The 25795-nt window shown below is 38.0% G+C and overlaps 1 protein-coding gene across 1 annotated transcript in view; it reads right to left on the bottom strand.

Annotated features, from left to right (window-relative positions):
• Positions 1 to 25795, bottom strand: part of LOC122803946 (D-glutamate cyclase, mitochondrial-like) — a 316311-nt gene that overhangs the window by 253924 nt on the left and 36592 nt on the right. Inside the window, exon 2 of the mRNA XM_044073624.1 lies at positions 5908 to 6019. Coding sequence (XP_043929559.1) covers positions 5908 to 6019 — 112 coding nt within the window. The remainder of the gene's footprint in view (positions 1 to 5907; positions 6020 to 25795) is intronic.

Genomic DNA, 25795 nt, shown 5'->3' with positions numbered 1-25795 from the left:
TGAAACTCGCAGTAATAGATATTTCATTTCGGGTCTATATTAGAACATCGAAGTTTCAAAACTTCGAATGTTCTAATATCGAACCCTATTCAGCGAAAGCTGAAAATATCGAAGCAACAGAAAACCAAATTTTTTTCCTAGGGAAAGAATTTGGTTGTCCGTTTCTGTTGCTTCGGTATATTCAGCTCTGTGGTGGAAAGTTACAGGTTGGGTTCAGGTAAGTGTGCGATTGAGTGTGGGTTAGGGTAGTTAGGGTTAGGGTGCGAGTTAGGTATGTGTGCGATTGTGTGGACGTGAGGGTTAGGGCAGGTTAGGGTTAGGGCACGGGTTAGGTATGTGTGTGATTGTGTGGACGTGAGGGTTAGGGCCATACCTCTCAACTTGGAAATATCAAAAATCTGGACAAGGCCCATGAAAAATAGGTACAAATCTATACGCTGATTAATGTAAAATTTGCACAATGGAATTGCGGGATACAAAGTTTCAAACTCAGACTGAAGAACAGAACCAAAATATAGCACCAGAGACTCCCTGTAGCCATTCCAATGTCCCATTACCTGGCTATTTCACATCATTTACCATAAACACTAATGTGTGCATACTGCTTTACTAGAATGATTATTTGGATTTTATTTTTTACATTTGACAGCACAATGCACAAACAGTAATAGATATCTGGCTGCTAAATAAAGCAATACTGTCTCACAATAAAAATAGATCTGGCATTAAAACTTCTCCGCCCTTGAAACTCTCATTTACTGAAACAGCATTGAAACCCACAGATTACCTTTGGGCTGTATTCAAATCAGAAGCCCCTTGCACACAAAGCAAGAAACATACATGCGTTCTTTGATACACCTTCCTGATTTTATTATATTCCTTGTATAATACAGCACACTTGTTAGACTTAAGTTAGAGCGCATTTTAAATTTATTGTTTAAACAGTTTTCCAGTAGGCAATGAAACAAAATGCATGAACCAATAATGACAAAACTGCCTTATTCAGAACACTTCAATGATAGTCTACTTATACACACAAGCACTATATATATATATATATATATATATATATATATATATATATATAAATCACAGTAGTGTAAGCCATAGGCATGTTGCACAGCTTCTTGCACTTATTTTTAATTGGGGGGGGGGGGGCAAAAGGCAAAAAAACAGGAACGCATTTTAAACATTGCTTGAATAAATTATCACCGTGCATTTCACTGCCAAGTCTTGAACCGAGGTATCTCTACACTACAGTCAGAACAACGTACAACTAAACCAAATCAACAGTTTGCTGAAAGACAGGAAGACAAACTTAAATGGCTATCATTTAGTGAATTCAGTTCACACTCTCAACCTCTTAGCACAAATAAACAGAACAAAGCCAATAATGGGGGAATTCAGCCCCAAAACATTTCAAATGCTGATCTTATAAACTTAAAACAAAACCTTTTATTCTAGCAATTTTCTACCATTTATTTTATGAAGAATATGAAGCTTGAAATTGAAATACAAAATACCATTACTCCGTTTAGCCAACGATGCAATGCCTGTTACCATGAGCCAGTCTGAATGCATGTTTTCATGTACCCACGCCTTGTTGAGGTCGCACTCACACATTCTCTCAGATGGTACTCCTTAGGTGAGAATTGTCTTATTTCCTCTTATGGTGCTGCCTTCACAAGAACATAGGCTGCCATTTTAACTAAAATTATCTTGGGCACAGTCAGTGCTAAAGCTATTGTTTTGAAGACCTGGCTGAAAATTACATGCCTTTTTTCACAAGGACTGCTTCTGGCAGGGTTTCATGACATCACACACACACACACACACACACACACACACACACACACACACACACACACACACACACACACAAACACACACACACACACACAAACACACTTTCTTCCTTACCTGCATAGCAAAGCAAAAGTCCCTTTCTCGGCAGCATAAAGCAAAGCAGAAGAAGCAAGTCAGCAGTTCTAAGTCCGTCTCTCAGCAGCATTTTCAAGGCAAAGCACTTCCCGGCAGTGAAGTCCCTCTCTCGGTGGCATATTCAGCAGTCCCTCATCCCTCTCTAGGCAGCATAAGCAAAGCTTCTTCCCTCGAAACAAGTCAGCAGTTCTGAGTCCCTCTCTCGGCAGCATTTTCAAAACACAGCACTTCCCGCCTGCTCGCAGCCAGCCGGAAATGATGATGTGAGCTCCTTGAGCTCAATTCCGACTGGCTGGTAGTGTTGTCGGAGCTGACGTCATTGCGCACATGATGACGTCAACTCCGACAGAGTGGAATTTCAAAAAATAAAAAAAACAGCAGCAAAGAAATCGGAAATGAAGGGGTGCCGCTCGGGAATCGTGGCACCCCTTCATTTGGACCCCAAAAACTCTGTAAAAACTGAGTAATTTGGGACAGTTGGGAGGTCTGATTAGGGCGGGTTAGGTGAGTTAGGATTAGGGCACAGGTCAGGTAAGTGTGCAATTGTGTGGACGTGAGGGTTAGGGTGGAGTAGGTGAGTTAGGGTTAGGACGCTGGTGAGGTAAGTGTGCGATAGTGGCGGACCTTAGAGTTAGGGTTTGGGTTAAGGTAAGTGGACAGTTAGTGGTGTGTGTATAGTTTAGTGTAGGGTTAGGTGTAAGATTTTAGGTGTATGCGTGTGGATTGCTGTTTGTTTGGTGTGCTTGTGTTGTCTGTATGTGTTTTGGAACAGCAAATTTTTTCCCTAGGAAAAAAATTTGCTGTTCTGTATGTTCTATGTTTTCAGCTTTAGCTGAATAGGGTTTGATATTAGAACATTTGAAGTTTTGAAACTTCGATGTTCTAATATAGACCTTTCATTTCTTGCATCCTATATCCCCTATATAAAGTGAAACAAATAAACATTAAACAATAAACTTGGATTAGGGTTCTTCTATATACAAACACATATATATACACACACACACACACACACACACACACACACACACACACACACACACACACACACACACACACACACACACACACACATACGTATATTAGTAATAAAGTCTAATGCATGGCTGCACAGCAGGTTAATAAATACAACACTAAGTATCAGGTCTCCATTGAAATGAGGACATAGGTCCAGTGAAATCTAAACATTCAATAAAATGCAATAAATAAATATGTATGTTGTGTATTGAAGGATAACTTTCAATGGTCCTCCATGAAGTCAGAAACTACTGGATGCAACAAATGAGCTATATTAGTTAAGGGCAATAAAACTCCAGCAGCCATGAATTAATTATAGTATTAATGCGTATCTCTTTTAAGCTTCATCAATAAGCTTTTAATGCTATGAAAGAACTTATATAAAGAAAAGTTATGCTAGGAGAATTAAGTTTGTTTTATGGATTATAGTAGACTGTCTGACAATACTGACAATTGGGTTGTGATTTCCCTGTGATCCAGCAGCCACAAGCAACAGCAGCACCCCAGCCTGAAGGGGATAAATACTTGGTTAAGCACCAGAGCAGGATGAGAGGATAGAATAGAGAGAGACAAGTTGCAGCAGGATATCAACCTCACTCTACTCAAGCATCAGATTATAATAAAACATTTAGGATGCCTGCACCAAAACCGTACCACAACATTTTCATTATTTGTTGACTGACATTTGGTTAATGCGAAAGTCCAACTGAGTAGGAGCCCATTTTCCTTGGAGGCCTGGGTAGAAAACCTCTATAGAATATTACAAAGCATTTTAAGAAAAATACAATCTTGAAAAATAATATAAAAACAACTATGGTTTAAATAATTATACCAAATTAGACATAATATGAAAACATTGGTTAAGAAGACAAGCAAGTTAGATGACAATGACTTAATATTTAAAGAAATTGTAGCCAGTTTGCAGAGAAATTAAAGGTAAGTTAGAATAATACAAACAGGAATTGCAATACCAAGTGATAGAAAAGCAGTCTTATGGTATAGTTAGAGAGAAAGCCAGGGAAGAGAAAGAGAAATTGACAGAAGTAAGGAAGTGAGTGAAGACGGGAGAGCAAGGAGACGTAAGATATGAAGAGGTATTAGTTCATATTTAGGAATATCATTTATCCTGGTGTTGAGCAAGAACAGAGCTAGCTTTTGGCTTGGAAGTCTTTCAGAGTGGTTTTGAAGGATGGAAGGGAGGATATTGACCTGACGGATACAGGTAAGGAGTTTCAGGCCTTAGGAACATGGTACAAGTACAGACAATGTCCAGTCATTGCATCATAATGACTGACTGAGAACATAGTTGTGTAGAACGTTATTTAGCGGTGGCAAGCAGGTGAATGCTGGATAACATTATAGATGGAAAGAATCTGTGTGTATGTTAGTTTCTCAGGTATTTCTAAGCAATTTAGACGTTTTAGTGCTACAGTGATGGATTCTGAAAGAGGTGTTTGTTGCAAATTTAGCAACTTTGTTCCAGCATTGATCAAGTTTTAATTTTTGTGATGTCTGAAGTTTAGAAAGGATGGGAGTACCATAAAGTGTGGGCAGGAGATAAGTACTGACCATAAAGTGTGGGCAGGAGATAAGTACTGGCAAGTGTAGCTTTAGTTGTGTTGGTGAGAAAGTTTTTGGCTCTAAACAGCATCCATACTTTTTGATGAGGTTTTCTTATGCAATTTTGTATATGCTGGTTGAATTTAAGATTTTCATCCATAATAATTTGCTATGAGAAGTGACTTCAATGCTTGTATTATCAAGCTAGAGAGCTTTAAATTCTGATTTTTCATGGGAGAGCAATTTGGGGGGGGGTATTTTTTAGGGTTGAGGATGAGTTCTAAGTTACGATGCCATGCTTTAGTGGCTGCTAAAGCTTCCTGAGTATTTTTTGGAGGTGTGCCATGTTGTCAGATGTGCAAATGATTGTGGTATCATCTGCATACTGTGTTAGGGAGGTCTGTTGTGTGGTACTGTGTGGGTCTGTTGTGTGATACTGTGTGGGTCTGTTGTGTGGTACTGTGTGGGTCTGTTGTGTGATACTGTGTGGGTCTGTTGTGTGGTACTGTGTGGGTCTGTTGTGTGGTACTGTGTGGAGGATGTTGGTGCGAATGTTAAAGAGAAGGAGACCAAGGATAGAGCCTTGTGTTGACAGGGAGGTATGGAGAAAGGGTTGAGTGTCATTTTACTGACTGATACCGATTGAACAGGTAGCTTTTGAACCATAAATGTGTGGCTGAGAAAGGTCTAGTGAAGACATTTGAAGTAGAAGCTTGCTGTGACAAACTGTGTTGAAGGCTTTAGACAAGTCTAGAAATAAGGAGGAGACTAGTTTGCCATTATCTCTGGCTTTATTGACTTTATCTTTTTTTTGTATTATTGTAGTATTGTAACATCTGATTATAACCTGTAATTATACCTGTGATGATGCCATCAAAAAGTTAAATTAACAGCATATCTCCACTACTGATATATTAATTTTCTGAAGAAGGTAGGAGGAATAGAGTTGAGTACTGGAAAACCATGACAGTCCATTGAAATTTTTTTTAGAAAACTCTATATTAGGATACTGTGATTGATAAGGTTTTCTGAAAAATCATTTTGTTTTCCTGTAGGGAGTGAGCTCCCCACATCCCCTCTGCCATGCAGCCCCCCCCCCTCATCTTCCTTATACATATAAGCTTCACTGTGAAATATGTGGCCACTCTGTTCATGTTCCCTGGAAGCATTAAGCTAGTAGCACTGAAGGACAGGGATATTAATTAAGGATGATGCTCTCAATTAGCATGGCAGTTTTAAAACAGACTTTAATCATAATAACTGCAACTAAGTATAGCATTATTACAGCAGTATTTATCACAGTTCTGTAGTGTAACAGACTTTAATCATAACACATGCAACTAAGTATAAAATTATTACAATTGTACATATTGCAGTTCCGTGGCGTACCTTCTGCAACTCCTGCAGTACTTCTTGTTCCAAATACATTCGATCTAATCAAATTTCGGACTGTCACTGGAAGAGCAGACCCATGGCATTGGGGGTGGAGTATATCACTGTCCTAATAATAGAGAAAATATGCTTAAATAAACAGAAGTAAAAATAACGACACTTAAGTAATCATGATATCTTTATTGCGTTCTCTGGTCGTTTATTTATTTAACAACAAAAGTCGCAGCTTAATTTACCTGGGTCTCTTCAAAACAGAAATGTTTGTTCAGCTGAATGCATCAGTTAAGAGGTTATGTGAAATCCTTCTGGTTATGTATTTTCATAATTCATTATTGCGCTTGGAAGAGATAATGGACTACAGGTTTAACTAAACAGTGCCACCTAATGTTTCTGATTATGTATATTTATCCAGGAAAGATTTTGTGGGTAGCCGGATATGGCTTATGTTCCTGCTGTAGAAATGTTTTTGACAATTACTGAAAGAACACTGATAAAGAAATGAACTACACATATACATCTCTTACTTTTTTATGGACAAACAAGGTTGATAATAACAGAGGTGACTTATTGGTTTCATGCTTAATTGTTGGAACACAGATGTGTAGCAGCTCTTGGCCATGTAGACTTAAAAAGAGTTACTACTCAAAACAGAGGTCTAAAGAAATCATGATCTTGAAATGTGGTGATGATACTAAAAGGCATTAAATCTATGTTTTGAAATTACAAAGTAGAGGACCCCACTCCAGTTAGAGATAAAAAGTGTCCTTGAAGCAGGAGATCATGACCAATTAGATGGAACCGAAAGTGATCATATCAGAACTACTGAGCTCTTAGAGTACACCTGGAAGGACTGCTTTTGTAATTGTAGGAAAGGTCTAAAACCTAGGGTTAGTCTGCTAACACTGTCTCCAAGATAATACAGTCCCAAAATGAGAACAGCTAATTTTTTCAATAGTCCAGTATGAGAATCACCACTAAACAAGTCCTTCTAATTTGGTGTCGAGTACAGCCAGTGATAACAAATCCAGTCACCACACAGTATTAATTCATGCTTTCTTAAGTAAACGGTGATTGTGTAAGCCAAAGAAGAAGAAGAAGCAATCCATATTATACGGTACTCTTTCCACTTATTCATGATTGCATGATTTCAGAGTAATTTCACAGTTAAAATATTTAAGTTGCGGATGGTGTGGGAGCATACGATCTCCTTAATTAGGGGTGCAGGAGGGCTTGTCTCCCAACAAAACTGCATATTTAGGTTCTTTTTTTGTAATATCTTAGGTAATTTGTGTGATCACTCAACAAAGGAAGGTTATATTCTGTTTTGTTCCTATGGCAGTTTGATCATCAGCTGTTTACCTATGCCCCTGTTAGAGCTCTGAGCGTAATTATTCCAGGTTAGAAGCCTGTCTGCCACCAATCTGATGAGACATGTTAATTTTTTCACAATGTTAGAGGAAATATAGAAGAGTTCAGAGCATCTAGCTTTAATATTACCTGGGTTGCCACTGGTTCTATTTTGTGTTCATGCCCTACTGGTCCCCGAATGTGCTGAGCATGTATCGTGAGGTAGGAATGCAATGGTGTTATGAGGGAGCTCCCACCTGCATGTTGATGTGTCCCACAGCAGCTGCCTCACTTCATGGTTTGTATCACCAATGTGCACACAGTATACCTCAACTTGGCAAAGGCTTTCAACACAATCTGACATTCAGAAATTACTGATAAACTTAGCAAACCGAATGTAAACCCCTCCACTGTGAGATTGGTTGCCAAATGCCTCACACACTGGACACACAGTATCAAAGTGGGTGACTCCACATCAGCCTGCAGATCTGTTACCAGCAGGGTGCCACAGGTCAGTGCTGGGCCCCCTACTGTACTGTTTGGTATACATTTCTCAGAAGTTCAGGTCAAAACTAAGGGGATGTGACTGACCAAGTTTGCAGATGACTGCAAACTAGGTGCAATCACTGAATCCCCAAATGATGCCAGTATACTCCAGGAGGGTCTCATGCAGACCAATGACTGGTGTATTTGTCATGCTCTCAAAATGAATAAAAAAAAATGCATCATCATTCCCTTTGGCACAAGCAATGTCTCTTCACACTGTCAAATCAACAATACCTAAGTACCCACAAAGTGGTAAGGGACCTGGGATCACAAGTTGACTGTGACCTTAACTTCGACCACCATGTGTCTACAGTAGTAAGGAAAGATTTCTACATAGCACACTTGGTTAGTAAAGGTATCACCTTGAGAGCAAAACAGGTTATAACCCCTCTGTACTTGGCACTTATCTGGCCCATAATTGAGTATAATGCCCCTTTCAGCATGTACCATACAAAGCACCTGCAGCAACTGGAGAGACCTCAAAGGTTTCTAACAAAGAAAATCAAGGGGATCCAGCATGTGCCCTACACAGACTGACTAAAGCCCCTGTCACTATACTCTGTATTGTATAGACTTCTTAGGGGAAGCTTATGCCTGGCCTACAGAGCAATCCAAGACCCAAACCTAATGAACTTGCTGCATATTTGTAAATCAAATAGGACTAGGGCTACCCATTTCAGGGACCTAAATATTGCCTGCAACTTAAATAAAACATGGTGGAGGGACAGATTTATCTCCCACTGACTGCTGCATCTTTGGAACAAGAGCACCTCTATGACACTGTTTAAGAGGAACCTGGATGAGTGGATGGAGCACTGTAAATTCTTACTGGGGACAGAGCCCACAAGCCTCCTGGACATGGGTAGTCATCACTAAATGCAGTCTTGGGTATTGACTACCATTTTCATGGTATTAAATTGGGATGAAACAGCCAGGCTTAAAATGACTTCCAGGTCAATAGCCTAGTAATCTCCTGTGATCCTATGATCTTATGATCTTGTAACAATTCATGTACACAGTATGTCCCACACCCTGCCTCCTAGAAAAGTTCTGAAGGCATTGCCTCTGGATGCCTTTTCCCCCTGTCATTGACTCCTTGAAGACCTGCACCACTAATAAAATTCATGTCATACGGTGACAGTCAGGACTTAATCTTTTTCCAACTCTGAGTCTGAACTGATGAGGAAATTTTGATGGATAAAGTTGCTTCCTGATGATCAGATCATAAGGGTTTTTAAAGTGTGTACGCATTTGGTGGCGGAGGTGAATCTTCTGAGGATTTAATTACTAGTATTGCTATTAGGTGTCCTGTAGCACTAAACACAAAATTTGTTTCAGTTTAGGAAAGGAAACCTCAGGTTAACTTGGAAGTTGAAAGCATATTTTCATTTAAGTCTCCGTTATATAACATGACTGTTTTGCCTGCTCTCTATAAGAATGCAGGGTTTCAGAAGCTGAAATGTTATTGCAATTATGTTGTTAGCAAATAATTTTCTTACAAAAACTAGCATTGGGACCGTGAATTTATTTTGGAATACAAACTTATATGCATTTATCTATGTGTGCGGTGTGAAGACAGGGGTTTGCCTGCACATTCTAAAATAATGTACTTCCAAGTAAAATCTGTCTTTCTGAACCTCCATGGAGAAGAAGCATATACTGCAAAGGTTCTGCTGTAAGGTCTGGAAGAAAGTTATACATTTATATTCTGGAAAATCCATGAGAAGTTTCTTTAACTGCAAAAGCGACAAACACACTATGGGTAAAGGATTCAGTACTTGGGAGAATTTATTTGGTCATGTTCTTAAGTCTGTATATTGTTAGAGAAAGGTCTCCATTGGTGGACCAGAAATTTGCACTCATTTTGGCCTGCTCTATCCTTTCACTTGTAAAATACAAATGTGGTAGCATCCTGCTGTAATGAAATAGTATGAATTATTATTGCTTCTCTAGGAAGAAATACTTGACCATAGCATGTAATCCTCTTCACTTTGGGCAGACTTTCAAAGACTACACAATGCACCTGACAGTGCTGCATTTTTAATGAGGTTGAGGAGTGATTACATTAATCCCATGTGGTATATGTACTTGACAGTGCAGCATTTTTAATGAGGTTGAGGACTGATTACATTAATCCCATGTGGTGTATGTATCTGACAGTGATGCATTTTTAATGAGGTTGAGGAGTGATTACATTAACCCCATGCGGTATATGTACCTGACAGTACTGCATTTTAATGAGGTTGAGGAGTGATTACATTAATCCCATGTGGTATATGTACCTGACAGTGATGCATTTTTATTGAGGTTGAGGAGTGATTACATTAATCCCATGTGGTATATGTACCTGACAGTGACGCATTTTTAATGAGGTTGGGGAGTGATTACATTAATCCCATGCGGTGTATCTTCCCTACAGTGATGCATTTTTAATGAGGTTGAGGAGTGATTACATTAACCCCATGTGGTATATGTACCTGACAGTGATGCATTTTTAATGAGGTTGAGGAGTGATTACATTAATCCCATGTGGTATATGTACCTAACAGTGATGCATTTTTAATGAGGTTGAGGAGTGATTACATTAACCCCATGTGGTATATGTACCTGACAGTGATGCATTTTTAATGAGGTTGAGGAGTGATTACATTAACCCCATGTGGTATATGTACCTGACAGTGATGCATTTTTAATGAGGTTGAGGAGTGATTACATTAATCCCATGTAGTGTATGTACCTGACAGTGATGCATTTTTAATGAGGGTGAGGAGTGATTACATTAATCCCATGTGGTATATGTATCTGACAGTGATGCATTTTAATGAGGTTGAGGAGTGATTACATTAATCCCATGTGGTATATGTACCTGACAGTGATGCATTTTAATGAGGTTGAGGAGTGATTACATTAACCCCATGTGGTATATGTACCTGACAGTGATGCATTTTTAATGAGGTTGATTAGTGATTACATTAATCTCCATCTGGTGTATGTACCTGACAGTGATGCATTTTTAATGAGGTTGAGGAGTGATTACTTTAATCTCATGTGGTATATGCACCTGACAGTGCTGCATTTTTAATGAGGTTGAGGAGTGATTACATTAACCCCATGTGGTATCTGCCCCTGACAGTGATGCATTTTTAATGAGGTTGAGGAGTGATTACATTAATCCCATGTGGTATCTGCCCCTGACAGTGATGCATTTTTAAAGAGGTTGAGGAGTGATTACATTAACCCCATGTGGTATCTGCCCCTGACAGTGATGCATTTTTAAAGAGGTTGAGGAGTGATTACATTAATCCCATGTGGTATATGTACCTGATAGTGATGCATTTTAATGAGGTTGAGGAGTGATTACATTAATCCAATGTGGTGTATGTACCTGACAGTGATGCATTTTTAATGAGGTTGAGGAGTAATTACATTAACCCTATGTGGTATATGTACCTGACAGTGCTGCATTTTAATGAGGTTGAGGAGTGATTACATTAATCCCATGTGGTATATGTACCTGACAGTGCTGCATTTTAATGAGGTTGAGGAGTGATTACATTAATCCCATGTGGTATATGTACCAGACAGTGCTGCATTTTTAATGAGGTTGAGGAGTGATTACATTAATCCCATGTGGTGTATGTACCTGACAGTGATGCATTTTTAATGAGGTTGAGGAGTGATTACATTAATCGCATGTGGTATATGTACCTGACAGTGATGCATTTTTAATGAGGTTGAGGAGTAATTACATTAATCCCATGTGGTATACGTGCCTGACAGTGATGCATTTTTAATGAGGTTGAGGAGTGATTACATTAATCCCATGTGGTATATGTCCCTGACAGTGATGCATTTTTAATGAGGTTGAGGAGGGATTACATTAATCCCATGTGGTATATGCACCTGACAATGCTGCATTTTTAATGAGGTTGAGGAGTGATTACATCAATCCCATGTGGTATATGTACCTGACAGTGTTGCTTTTCTAATGAGGTTGAGGAGTGATTACATTAATCCCATGTGGTGTATGTACCTGACAGTGATGCATTTTTAATGAGGTTGAGGAGTGCTTACATTTATCCCATGTGATATATGTACCTGACAGTGATGCATGTTTAATGAGGTTGAGGAGTGATTACATTAATCCCATGTGGTATATGTACCTGACAGTGACGCATTTTTAATGAGGTTGTGGAGTGATTACACTAATCCCATGTGGTATACGCACCTGACAGTGATGCATTTTAATGAGGTTGATGAGTGATTACATTAATCCCATGTGGTACATGTTCACTTTGAAAGGACAATCCCTTGCAACAAAAGGCTCTGGTAACTCTCTTTTAATGTGAGATTGTAACTGGCTTTTGTACCCACTGGGATGGACTTTTTATGTTGCTCCTCAGCTCAAAGATCAGACAGTATACAGAGTTTGATACCTACTTTCATGGGTGTGGCTTTTGCTACCATTTTAAAGTTTCCTTTAGCTATGCTGTTTTGTTAGTCTGTTTCTTATACAAGGATCAGAATAATCTAAAATCAGTCTAATCGCACAGAATAAGGGCTTCCCTCTACTGTTTATCATGTGGGTTCAGGAAAAAGTTCTTGTTCTACTGGGGGGGTTCTGCTGGGTTTGGAACTGCATAATAGGTTAATTTGATGCAATCTTTTCAGGTATTAGGTTATGTGTTACTACCCATGTACCTGGACATTCGTAATGGTCATGTTGTTGGCACAGCTACGGTATTACTTGTGTGAACATATTCAGTTCATGCATCCTGAACCAATAACTATTAAAAGTTCAGGATGCAAGTAATGAATATGGTGACATGTATAACACTGTACCTACTCTCATTGCTTAACTGCAAACTGTTTGGGGGAGGAAGAAACATAAGTAGCTTCAACTCAAGCTGCTGTTCCTCATAAGTGGTGAGTCAGGACAGCCACCTACCATTTGACACAAAATGACCATGTTTGCATTTTTAAAAGCGGGAACCAACAAGGTTCCATATCTTATTATGCCTATAAAGATCCTAAAAGTAGGATAGCACTGAATAAATGTGTTTAATGGTGCTCAGACCTGGGCCTTCAGTAGAACCCTAAAGGAGTGAGTACTCCAAATAATCAAGTAGTGATTAAAGAATCCATAAAAAATATCAGCATCTCTTTGTTTATTGAAGTTAGTTTTACTCATGTCTCTAAACTACACTTACATGACATACGCTAAGCAAAAATTACTATAGGAGGCATTTGATTAATTTCTAGTTGAAATGTATATGCCAACAAACACTTTTGATCATTTTCTCATATGTGGAAGCTAATGGTGATACAAACAATATAACATCAATTTCTTAGTATACAACTTTCTGCCTCTGTAGTGCAGAGGAATAAAGCTCTGACTACAATATAGATGACCCGAGTTCAAATAGTGACTCAAGTATTGGAAAAATGGTATGAACCTCTGTTGGTGTGCTTATCCTGCAGGAGGGATTTGGTGGCTTCTATTTGGTGAATCTGTCACTCCAGGGAGGAGGCATAAGGCAGTTGCCCATAACAGATCACCGTTTAAGGAGGAATATGGGTAACCCTTACTGTGTACATGGGTAGAATAGTGCATGATCCTATGGTGGGGGAGGCTCCTGAGGTGATGTGGGTGCTTAAGTCACCAGCACTAGGAGTGGTCAGAGAAATACATGGTTACCTGAGTGACAGCCATTCATCTTTAGTTGATGGGGGAATGAATAGGTTCTCTTGGCTCTCACCCTGGTGTGGATCAAATGGTCAAAAGAACACCCATTCCTAGGTGGAACAAATGGGAAGCAAAGGCATCTGTTTAGTAGTCATTAGACACAGGGACAGGGGTACAGATATGATGTAGAGAAAACATTTCCTAGCATACAAAACACACTTAAGTTATGTTACTATTGTTATGTTCCAGAGAAACTTACATAGTGACAGATTAAATTGCAAATTCTTGAAACACACCTGATCTGCCATAATTCCTCAGAAGTATTCTCTTAAGTAGACACAACATTGAAACATGGATTTATAATGAAACATCATGTCTCCCTTATTAAGTTGCAAAATAGTATAGGTTGAAATCTCTAAAGGTTACCACAATGCCACCTTAACATATCAGTATGTGCAAACATGGTATAATAATGTTAAACTATTGGGAACTAGGCTCCTGTAGATCAATAACCATCCTGAAATATCACTACATCATATTTATGACAATTTGGGCAACCAGGTTGCGAACATTTTGCTAGATAATATACAGGTGGATCATGGGATTTTTATAAGAGGCAAGTGAACATCTGACAATATCTTAAGTACTTTGCTATTGATTCAGGATGCTAACACCAGTGGCAAAGCCCACATCAGTGGTACGCAAGTCCACATGTGGAAAAAAGCATTTGTCAGAGTAGAATGGGATTTCCTGTTTGAAGTATTAAGAACAGTGAAGTTGCCAGAGAAGTTAGTTGGCTTGCTGAATGCTATTTTCAGGGTCTCCACCACGGCCTGAGTGAAAGCCATAGTGGAGCTTTCAAAAGAGTTTTGTCATACAAGAGGAATGAGGCAAGGATGCCCACTGTCTCCCCTGCTGTTTGCACTTCATATGGAGTTTTTGGTGGAAAGTATAAGGCAGACAATATTGATATGATCTTAGGGGATATAAACATGGATGATAGCATGTTAAAATTAACAAATGACTTTGGAAGGATGTCAGGAGATACGATCATTCTAGAAAAGTCTAGAGTAATAGGTATTAATGTAGGAGAGGAAGATGAAAAAGAAGAAGAAGAGCTAAAGGGTTTCAGATTCTTGTGTCCAGGGGCAGGTTTAAATATCTACGGATATGACTAACTGGTATATATGAGAGCTGTAAGAATAAATGCTATCAGGAGAGGATGCATAAGGCAAAGAAGATTATGCAGGGCTGGAAACAACTAGAAACTGTGTTGGGTCAAAGGATGCAAGTGATGAACTGGCATTTATTACACCACATTCTGTATTTAGGGCAATCATTTTGGACCCTGCCTGAAATTAATATTGTTGCCATTTTAAAAAAATGGATGAGAAGTTTATTTTAGCAAGGTGCACCTGATATAGGTTCATAGATTAGTACTAGACTAGCTGCCTTTTAGGGTCATTTTTAAGCCTAGCTAATTACCTTATGTGAGACTCAAACCTTGCACCTTATGTCCATAAGGTAAACACCTTAACCATTACGCCAATCTCCCACCCTCATATAAGATGATCTGGAAGGAAATAATGCACATTAAGGTAGCATGGATAGGTCAGAGATGTTCTGGAAGTGTTATGGAGCGGTTACTCAGAGATGGTAGATCACTCATTAGTGGGAACAATGAAGAAAGTAATTAACAGGGGGTTTGTATAGACCCTTACTTGATAGAAAACAAGATTTATTACCAATATGAATGAAAAATGGATTCTATGGAATGCAACGCAGAAAAAAATGAAATAAGGAAAACACCCCAATCTAATACTGCTATCAAATAGTAGAGAAAAATAAAGTGATGTCATGAGAAGCAGCAAGTGATAGGTTTCATTTACCTCCAAGGCTTAGATCACCCTGAGCAAATTGAGACAGTGGATAAAAAATGGCATGCTTTTGACATGAACACAGGCAGCAGACAAAGTCTCTAAGCTATTTGGTACAGCTGAGAGGGACTTTGTCAGGTATGACAAGGTTAGTAGTGATAAAAAAGCAACTTCAAACTGATCAATATGATACAAGTCTCAAACTGAAAATAAATTGGGAGTTGTATTTAGGGCTAAAAATCAGTCCAAAGGATTGGATTCAGATATGTAGAATACTTAGCAAAGCAATTAGAAACAGAAAATGTAGAACATTTGTTTGGAAGTGTCTCCACAAATAATTTTATTTTCCACAGAGAATAGCAGCTGATGGAAGGCAAGTCAATGATTGGCGGCATATTTTTTGGACTTGTGGCTATCTGTAAGGTTATAAGAAGGAATTTGCAAAGTAAGTGCACAATTTATACTCAAATGATTTTTATTTTGATGAAATAACACAATAATTTAATACATTCATAACATTCAATAACTATTTACAGTATTTACATTCAGCCTGACAAAAAGGATTCAGATAAAAACATTTGTAGTTAAATAATAAGTTACTATATAAACTATGATAGTTAGGAAGAGTTTGGTTCCATCTGTACGGTATCAATCAAATTCAAAACTTTCCTCCACGGACTATTAACCAATGGCTTAGGAAAAGTTCTTAGCTCTTTAGTTCTTTTCTCCATTAGTATGCATTTCTTCAGTGAAGATAGGAGTTCCTCCATTATGGGTGCTACATTATAGTTCTATCTTCTAGTTATACATTTTCTGGCTATTGCTAACATTATCCACAACAAATACAGGTCATCTTTCTTCATATCATTACTATTAACAACATTCAGTAAAATGAAAAACTTTGTCAAAACAAATATATCAGTATAGATAGCTTGAAGAAATTTGTTAATCTCATTCCAATATGGTTTAATATTAGTACAGTCATAACAAAATATGAGACCAGTCAGCATTAGTGGACAGATGACAACTCCAACATAACTTGCTGTTTGAAGGGTTCATTTTTGAGAGTTTCTTAGGTGTCAGAAAGGATCTGTGTAGAAATTTCCAATGAAAAATCCTACAAAATTGTGAGTAAGTTAGTTTAATTGAAAATAAAATGTTTGTTGTATCTTCCATTGATAATGATACTTAAAACTCTTTAGTTAGGTATTGCCAGTAAGAATCTTTAGAAGCTGTCTTATAGACAATTAAAGTGTTATATAGATATGATTCATAGGTTCATAGGTTCATAGGTTTGTAGGTAGGTACTAGGCTATTGGCCCTAGGGCCTATATAAGCCTAGCCAAATGGTATCCTGGCTTTTGCCACCCAAGTAAATTATTTTCCTGTGCCTCTGTCAAGCAGAGCCACAGAAGTGATCCCCAGGGTGAATTTTCTATCTCCCATCCAATCATCAAGATTTTTCTTGAAGAGTGCTAATGAGGAGCTTTGTTTGATATAGATAAGTAGTTTTTTCCAGAGTTTGGGAAGTCTCTGGGACAGGAATCTATCCTTCCAGCATGTTCTGTTTACTGTGGTGACATGGTTTAGGTTCCTAAAGCATGTAGCATGGAGGGATTGGGATTTCTTTAAGTGGAGCATGTCCATCAGCTCTGGGTTTGACATAGCATTGTATGTTAGGCAGAGATCATCTCTGAGTAGGCGATATGCGACAGAGTAAAGCTGGAGTTTTTTTAGACGGTCTGCATAAGGCATCTGTTTGAGGCTGGTAATCCTCTTTGTGAGGTATTTCTGTGGCCTTTGCAGTTGTTGTAGATGTCCTGTGAGGTACATACCAAAAGGGGCATTGTACTTTATAATGGGTCTAATGAGTGATGAGTAGAGGGTAACAATGACCTTTTGTGATGAGGTGGGCCACGTAGAAGGATTTCCTGACTACTGTGGCGATGTGATTATCAAAAGAGAGACTACTGTCCATCTGTGTCCCAAGGTCTCTTTTCACACTTTCAATGTTAAGTAGACTACCGCCTATGTGGTAGTGAATGGGTACAGAGTTTTTATCAAAAGGGATGACAATGCACCTTTTGGCATTGAGCTTGAGGCCATGGCTTTGACACCAGGCATCTGTCTCAGTGAGGCCCTTTTGTAGGATGTCCACATCGCTAGGAGTTTTGATTATGGCTCCTAGTTTGCAGTCATCTGCAAACTTTGTTATCCAAAGACCTTCTGTGTTAGCCTATACTTCAGAGAAGTAGATACCAAACAGGAGAGGACCTAGGACTGAACCCTGTGGTACTCCACTTGTCACTGGTCTGAAGTTGAATTTAGAGTCTGCTACTTGCACAGTGTGGGTTCTGTCAGTGAGCCAGCTGGCAACCCATCTTGTGACATAGGGATTTATACCTAGTTTAGTGAGTTTATCTATAATTCCAGAGTGGGGGATGGTGTCGAAAGCCTTGCCGAGATCTAGATAGCCGAACTGGGTAGGGTACAGAGTTTGGAGATTACCACTGTCATTGTTTATAAGTTCTATGATGATACATTCCATAGCCTAGCAGACCAGGCTTGTCAGACTAATGGGGCGGTAGTTCTCAGGGTCTGTGGTGGCTCCCCCATTGTGGAGTGGGATAACCATTGCTGTGCGCCATTCAGTGGGCACAAAGCCTGTGGTGAGGCTATGATTGAACATGGTACTTAGGTGGGGTGCCAGTTCCTTCTGTAGTTTAAGTAGAATGCAGCCTGGGATGTTGTCAGGTCCCATGGATGCTGTGTTCATTCTTAATACTGATATTATTATCAGTGACGGCTTGTGCTATTGGACTGCAGGACTGCAGCCTCCCCTCCCCCAGCTGTAAAACAGTGTATGTGTCTTTCGGCTTTTTCCCGGTTAGGGGTTGCCACAGCGAAACTTCAGTCCGCTAATGATTGGCAGTTGATTTTTACGTGCCGAGTTGCCAGCCCTGATGCACAACCTTCAACGAAGGTATGCCCATTCACGCATGTCTCCACACAGAAGACGCTCTAGCTGAGAATCGAACCGACAACGTCTTACTGTGAGGTGACAACGCTACTGCAGCACCACCACCATGGATCCCCAGCTGTAAAACAGTAAAAACAAAATAAAAAAAATTAAGTCCTGGAACGAACTCAACACATGTTTACTTGAATCCAGACTGGTAAAACCGCAGTTCAGATTAGGAAAGTAGGCACCAGTCTACAGATGCCCCAGAAGTCTATGTGGTTACAACCACATAGAATGGAAGGGGATCAGACTGAAATGTCTGCAGTCTGTGCATTCTCTGGGAACTGCAAGCTGGGATTCAGTGCATGCGTGCATACTACAGACTTTGAATGCATTTGCGGGAAACCGGGCAAGTTGGAGCTAAAGCTACTGGAACTATGGATTGCAGCAGGATGTCCACGACAAAGGTGGGTTTATTCGGAAGGAGCAGAACTTTTGCTTTTAGGCAGGAATGGATGGAGCTTTTGCTTTTAAGCAGGAATGGAGCTTTTGGTATGTGTGTGTGTGTGTGTGTGTGTGTGTGTGTGTGTGTGTGTGTGTGTGTGTGTGTGTGTGCGTGTGTGTGTGTGTGTGTGTGTGTGTGTGTGTGCTTTTAGGCAGGAACAGAGCTTTTGGTGCATATATGTGTTTTTAGGCAGGAACAGAGCTTTAGGTGTGTGTGTGTGTGTGTGTGTGTGTGTGTGTGTGTGTGTGTGTGTGTGTGTGTGTGTGCGCTTTTAGGCAGAAATGGAGCTTTTGGGGTGTGTGTGTGTGTGTGTGTGTGTGTGTGTGTGTGTGTGTGTGTGTGTGTGTGTGTGTGTGTGTGTGTGTGCTTTTAGGCAGAAACTGAACTTTTGGTGTGTGCAAGCAGGAATACTGCTGAACATAAGCTGTTTATTTTATCTGAAGTAAGTCCGTTTTTTTTCTGAAGTCCATTCAGGTCAGGATGTTATTTTATCTGGTCCGTTCAGGATGTGTGTGTATGTGTGTGTGTGTGTGTGTGTGTGTGTGTGTGTGTGTGTGTGTGTGTGTGTGTGTGCGTGTGTGTGTGTGTGTAAAATGCCCCAGTTAATTATAACTGGTAGCTAGAGAGCAGGCAAACATGTTCAGATCTTTGCCTCATATTTTTGTTCTGTTCTGTTCTGTTCCTCATAAAATCTGTGGTTTTCTGGATTTTGAATTCACTAAATAATGCCAGACATTTGAATTTCAGACTTCATATTCTTCAGAAAGTACATGACAAGATAAAACCTTTTATTCTAGCAATTTTCTAAGTTTATAAAATCAATACTTGAAATTTGTCCCTATTTTTGGGGCTGTATTCCCCCATTATTGGCTTTGTCCAGGTTTTTTTGTGCTAAGAGGTTGAGAGCTATGGTGAGAATTGAATTCACTAAATGATAGCCATTTGAGTTTCAGTCTTCCTGTTTTTCATGAAATAGCTAATTTGGCATAGTGGTATGTTGCTCTGACTGTAGTGCACAGGGTCCTGGGTTTAAAACTTGACAATGAAATGCATTGTGGCAGCACAGCATTTTGTTCTAGCAACTTTCCAAGGTTATACAAGCAATGTTTAAAATGTGTCCCTGGTTTTTGGGCTTTTGTACCCCCCCAATAAATGTTGGCTTTTTCCAGATTTCTTGTGCTTATGTGCTGCAAAGTTGAGAGATACAGATGAGTGTCGAGTAAATTTTATAAGGAGCTAAGAGCTTCAGGGGAAAAGAAGTTTAGTGCTGAGTCTGCTTGCATTGTTAATAGCACAACAAACAGTGTACTTGCTTTTGATTCAGAAGGCTGTGGGTTCTACTCCCACAGTATGTGAATGCATTGCTGATACTGTACTGTGTTGTAGTTTTAAAGGGGGTGGATGCTGCAGTCCTAAGAATGTTCTCTTTGGTGGAGATACCTAGTAACTATGAACTTGTTATCGGTTTGCCATCCATTCTCTATTGTAATATTACTAGCTTATCATTTTTAATGTAACATAGGAAATGTATTCCTCAAGGGCAACAGGCACTTTATATTTCATTGTTTCATCTACAAATAAAGTTGTTTGCTAGCAGCAACCTCTTCATTAGTTACAGATCTCTTTATTGTGGAATTATTTAGATGAATTTTACTTCTGCAGAGATTGTGCATATTTACTGATATTGGTGGATTGTCAAAGTTTGAGTAGACGTTTATGATGGAAATGTTCTGAACTGGACAGTTTTGTCATTATTGGTGCATGCATTTTGTTTCATTGTGTACTGGAAAAATGTTCAAAACAATAAACTTAAAACGCCCTCTAACAACCGTACTGTATTATACAAGGAATATAATTTAATACAATCTGGCAGGTGTATCAAAGAACACATGTATGTTTCGTGTGCAAGGGACCTATGATTTGAAAACAGCCCAAAGTTAATCTTTATCTGCCACTGGCCAGATGTATTTTCTTTGAATGTGGGTTTCAATGCTGTTTCAATGAATGTGAGTTTCAAGGGCAGAGAAATTTGAATGCTAAGTCTATTTTCATTGTGAGACTGCATTGCTTTGTTTAGCAGATGTCTATTAGTGGTTGTGCTGTAAAATGTAAAAAACTTAAATGAAATCCAAATCATTGTAGAAGTAAAGCAGTATGCACATTACAATGTTTATGATAAACGGAGTGAAATAGACAAGTAATGGGACCTTGGAATGACTGCGGGGGGGCCCATTGGATCACGATTTTGTGAGCGGAGAAGGGTGGCAAACTCAAAGACAGCCCCAGCTGAACTATACCTTTCAACTGTCCAGATTTTCACAGAATTAATAGATTTTTGCTTCTTGTTTTTAGTTTGATCCTCATAAAATTTGTGGTTTTCTGGCAAATCATTTAGGAATGAAATCACTAAATAATGACACATTGAGTTTCAGACTTCATACCCTTCAGAAAAATGCATGCTAAAGCAAGATCAGTTATTCCATTAATTGTCTAAGTTTATACAAGAATAATTTTTAGTACTGTCTGTATTCCCCCCCAATATATTTGGCCTTGCCCAAATTGCCTGTTAAGAGGTTGAGAGGTACGCACAAATAAATCCCTTTATAGAATTAGGTATATCCAAACCTTTCAACTGTCCCCGACTTTGGCTCAAAATGTTGCTCTCCCCCTAATAATCCCTCCACAAAATGGCAATTTTGGAAGAAAATGTGGAGGGTTCACAATTAATAAATAATTGTAATGATCAGAGTTATATATTTCTTTTATTTCAGAAATGCATGTAGAGTCTCTTATTTTGTCAGCTGCCCAACTTAACAGTACTAATATTTAAAAAGTGTCCCTTCTTTGACAGGTTTCCAGCTGTACTGTGTGGCTATTTTATATTTTTGCATCACATTTTTGTTTTCCATAAAATTGTGGTTTTCTGGCAAATTAGTGGCAAATCATTAAATATTGAAGTTAGAAAATAACAGACATTTGAGTTTCAGATTTCATACCCTTCAGAAAATTCATACTAATGCAAGACCTACTATTCTATTATCTTTCTAAGTTTATAAGAGCGATATTTAAAAATTGTCCTTATTTTTGGGCCTTTGTCCCACTGCTGTTTATGGCTTTGTCCAGATTTATTGCTCTGAGGTTAAGAGGTATGACAAATGTGTCAGGGCCATCACTGTCAGACAGAGACATTTCAAATTGTGACATACTTGTTGCAACCCACTCCCCCATGTAGTGACTCGGGATGTGTCCAAGCAAGGAAAGGAGCAGTTATGCAGTGTAATTATGCAACGTAGCCTCCCATCCAAGGTAGACACAAGTATTACAGTGGCATTTCATCTGTCCTTGATTTTGCAGAATGTTCTAGTTTTCTGTCATATTTTTATACTGTTGATTTTTGCTTATTATTCAGAAAATGCATGGTGTTGCAGTGCCTCTTGCTCTGTGTTTAAGTAGCAATGTTTTACTGACCATGAGGTAAGCTTGTCTGAGATTGTAAGATGCAAGTAAGCTTTAAGCATACTGTTAAAGAATTATCAACATTGAAAGCCTTTTTGTTGTTGCCATGCAGAAAATATTTACATAACTAGATAAAGTATAAGCCTTAGGTATTGAAATGCATATGACAGTATTTGTAATAAAGGACAGGATTACAGTATTTTCAGAAGCTCATTACATTTGTTGGAGACTTGCACTCATCTTTGCAGGCTTTACCCATAAAACTAAACAGAATGCCAATCTATCATGTGTCGTCCATAACCTGTGCAGTAATCCTTTAAGCAATTTATCTTGAGCGTGTTTGTTTGCTGTTCATTTTTTACTTTCATCATGTTTTCCACATGAAACAAGTAGATAGTTCTTGTCAGGCAGCAGGTCTTTTTTGGATAAGAAACATTTTTACAAGTGGGGGTATCACAGAGATTGCTACTTTCTGCATGTTACTTGGTACCTTTATAAAGTTGAATATAAATTATAATTAGAACTGCAGTAAAAGGAGAAGTGGTTTGAGTTGAATGCTGCTTGTTCTTTTATACTTGATTTTGACTGGCATTCCAGTAATGTATTTAAAAAGTAATTTATTTTTTCATGCATCAACCTTTTTGTTTCCATCTAGATATTAAGTAAGCTGTCATGCAGCCAATGGATTGAAATATTTTTTTTCTTCTACACTTTATTTTGTCTTGATTGGACTCTCATAATGATGGTTTGGCAGCCAGGGCAGGGTATTTAATTAAAGTCCCAGTTTTTCTGGTTTTGAGTCTAGCACTGACCCTTTCTAGTTGGTCACACCCCTTCCGGTAGGCCCCAGCCATTCAACTGTCTCCTGCAGCCCCCCTTTGATTTAAAGTCACCAGCCACCACTGATTATTATATAGAATTCCAAAAATCCAGTTTATAATTTTTGGTACGTTTTGAAGGATGAGTTATGTATTATTCTACACAGATCCTTAGTGTATGCTGTGACACTCTAAAGAACCAACTAGTCATTAGGGGATAGGCCATAGGTTGACAATATACTTTGTGTGTTCAAAGCTTGTTGGTCTTCAATACATTGCAAACAACAAAATAGGTTATTATTTTCCCATAAACCAAAAATCTCGCTATGTGTTTTATCAGGGAAATCCCTTGTAATAGTAAATGGTATTAAAAATCTATGCCACAGTTTTATATCTAAATTTGTGTTAATGAATTTTCTAAACACATCAAAATATTGTTTATTAGTGTTAGTTTAGTTAATTTGTTGTACTATACTGTAAATTTAAACTTAAATAGTGCCATATCTTGTTATCTTTGTCAGTTACCAAAGCATTATTTGATAAACAATTTTCATTCATTAGTGTAATGGAGTGTAACTGTTGCCAATTGGAAGAGCATCTAGAATTTATCCAATTCATCACTATTGTAATTATAGATGCTTTTATATACGTTTCAATCTTTGGGAATTTTAACCCCCCCCCCCCCCCACTTGTTCCCAGAGTTGTAAAATCTACAGGTTTTATTAAAAGTTAATAACAAATATTTGGATTTAGATTTGTTGAAGGAGAGTCCTGAGATTTTTTGGAAATTTGTTGTTACTATATCCACTTCACCTAACACTTCCTTAGAGTTGGGTAAGGTAAGTAAGACATCATCAGCAAACATCATTATTTTAGAAATATATTGGTGATATATATATTTATACCTCTTATCTTTGGGTTATTAGGTATTAAAATGGCAAGTATTTCTATGGCCAGAGCAAACAGGACAGGGGACGTCGGACATCCTTGTCTAGTACCTCTAGTGATTTGGATTGCTTTGGAAGTAAAGGGACCTAATTTGACATATGCCAGATTATTTTCATAGATTTTCTTCATCATTGTTATAAAAAAAGGGGAAATCAAATAACTGTAAGACTTTAAATAAATAGCCCCAATTTAAGGAGTCAAAGGCCTTTTGCATATCTAGACCTATTATCAATGCTTCATGGTTTCCTCTATTGAGGTAATCTATCAGAGTTAATACTCTTTTAATATTATCCTGTGTATGCCTGTTATATATGAAACCAGTCTGGTCTTCATAATTATTTTAGATATGGGTATTTTCAATCTATTGACCATAATTGACATAAATAGTTTATAATCATTATTCAACAAAGAAATGGGTCTATATGAGTTGCAATAATTAGAGTCCTTATTCTCTTTTATGTAGGGGAAATTAGAGAATATCTCCAAGAAGGAGGAATATTTGCTAGTGTTTGAACTTCAAGAAAGGCTTTATATGGGAGAGAGATTATAGAAGAAGGGAACAATCTATAAACTTCGATAATTAAGCCATCTATTCCAGGTGCTTTATTAGACTTACTTCCTTTAATCCCATCTATAATTTACTTTTGAGAAATAGGTTTTTGTAGATCTAACTTTTCCTCAGCAATTCTTATTATGTTGGGAACTATATTCTCTAACTTATCTCATTTATTTATACTTATTTTATCTTTATGATGCTTTGCATAATGATATTAAAAGCCTCCAGAATGTCTCCTATGTTCGAGACTTTTTTCATTTTCCCTTCATGAAAGATACTATGAATGTTATTAATTTTTGATTGGATCTTAACTTTCATAGATAGATTATGAAGATGCTTAGGAGAGGTAGCATAAGAATGTAATTTCAGTTTTTCCATAGCTAAATTAGTTTTATGGGATAATATTCCATTGTATTTCTTATTTACTTCTTCTATTTTTCCTTTTATTATCTGTAGCAATTACGTTTTATTAGATTTAAGAGATAATATTTGATTTTGGAGATGCTGTAACTCTGAGTCCCATTCTTTAATTTTATTTTTGTACAATGTAATGGTTTTACCATATAGATAGGCCTTAAGAGAATCCCAAACCATAATTGTGTTTGCTTCAGGTTTATAATTAATCTCTAAGAAAAGCTGAAGTTCAGAAGTTATCCAAGATTTAAAGTCTTTAATTTTTGTGATATATGAAGCAATCCTTGAAGTAATAACTAATTGATTGAATTACAAGTGTATTATTAACAACAGGGAATTATGATCTGAAAAGGGACAAGGTTGTATTGAAAAATTCAAGATTTTAGAATAAAGATCTTGTGAGATATAAATTGTATCTATTCTAGTTTGGGTACCATGTCTATAGTCCTGGTGTGAAAACAGTAAAGAATTTGATCCCAATGCATTAAACGTATCTTTTAATTTAAACATTTCTGTCAATTTTTTTAACTGTGTGGCTGAGGACAATAGTCTAGGAGATTTCCTATTGGTAGTTTCTGTAATATCTGTGATACAATTGAAATCACCTCCTAGTATAATATTACCTTTAGAAGTAGTTGTAATAAAGTCTAAGTGTTTCTTAGCTAGTCCACCCCCCATACCCAGGAACCAGTATAAATTAACCAGGGTCCAAATTCTATTATTAAACTTAAGTATAACTAAGGCCATGAGTCCATCATTATCTACATGTT

This window comes from Protopterus annectens, chromosome 6.part0 (genome assembly GCF_019279795.1).
Source record: "Protopterus annectens isolate FY-2018-M chromosome 6.part0, PAN1.0, whole genome shotgun sequence".
NCBI classification, from domain to species: domain Eukaryota; kingdom Metazoa; phylum Chordata; order Ceratodontiformes; family Protopteridae; genus Protopterus; species Protopterus annectens.
Note: the sequence above shows the minus strand (reverse complement) of the source record. Positions and strands in the feature narration are given on the sequence as shown.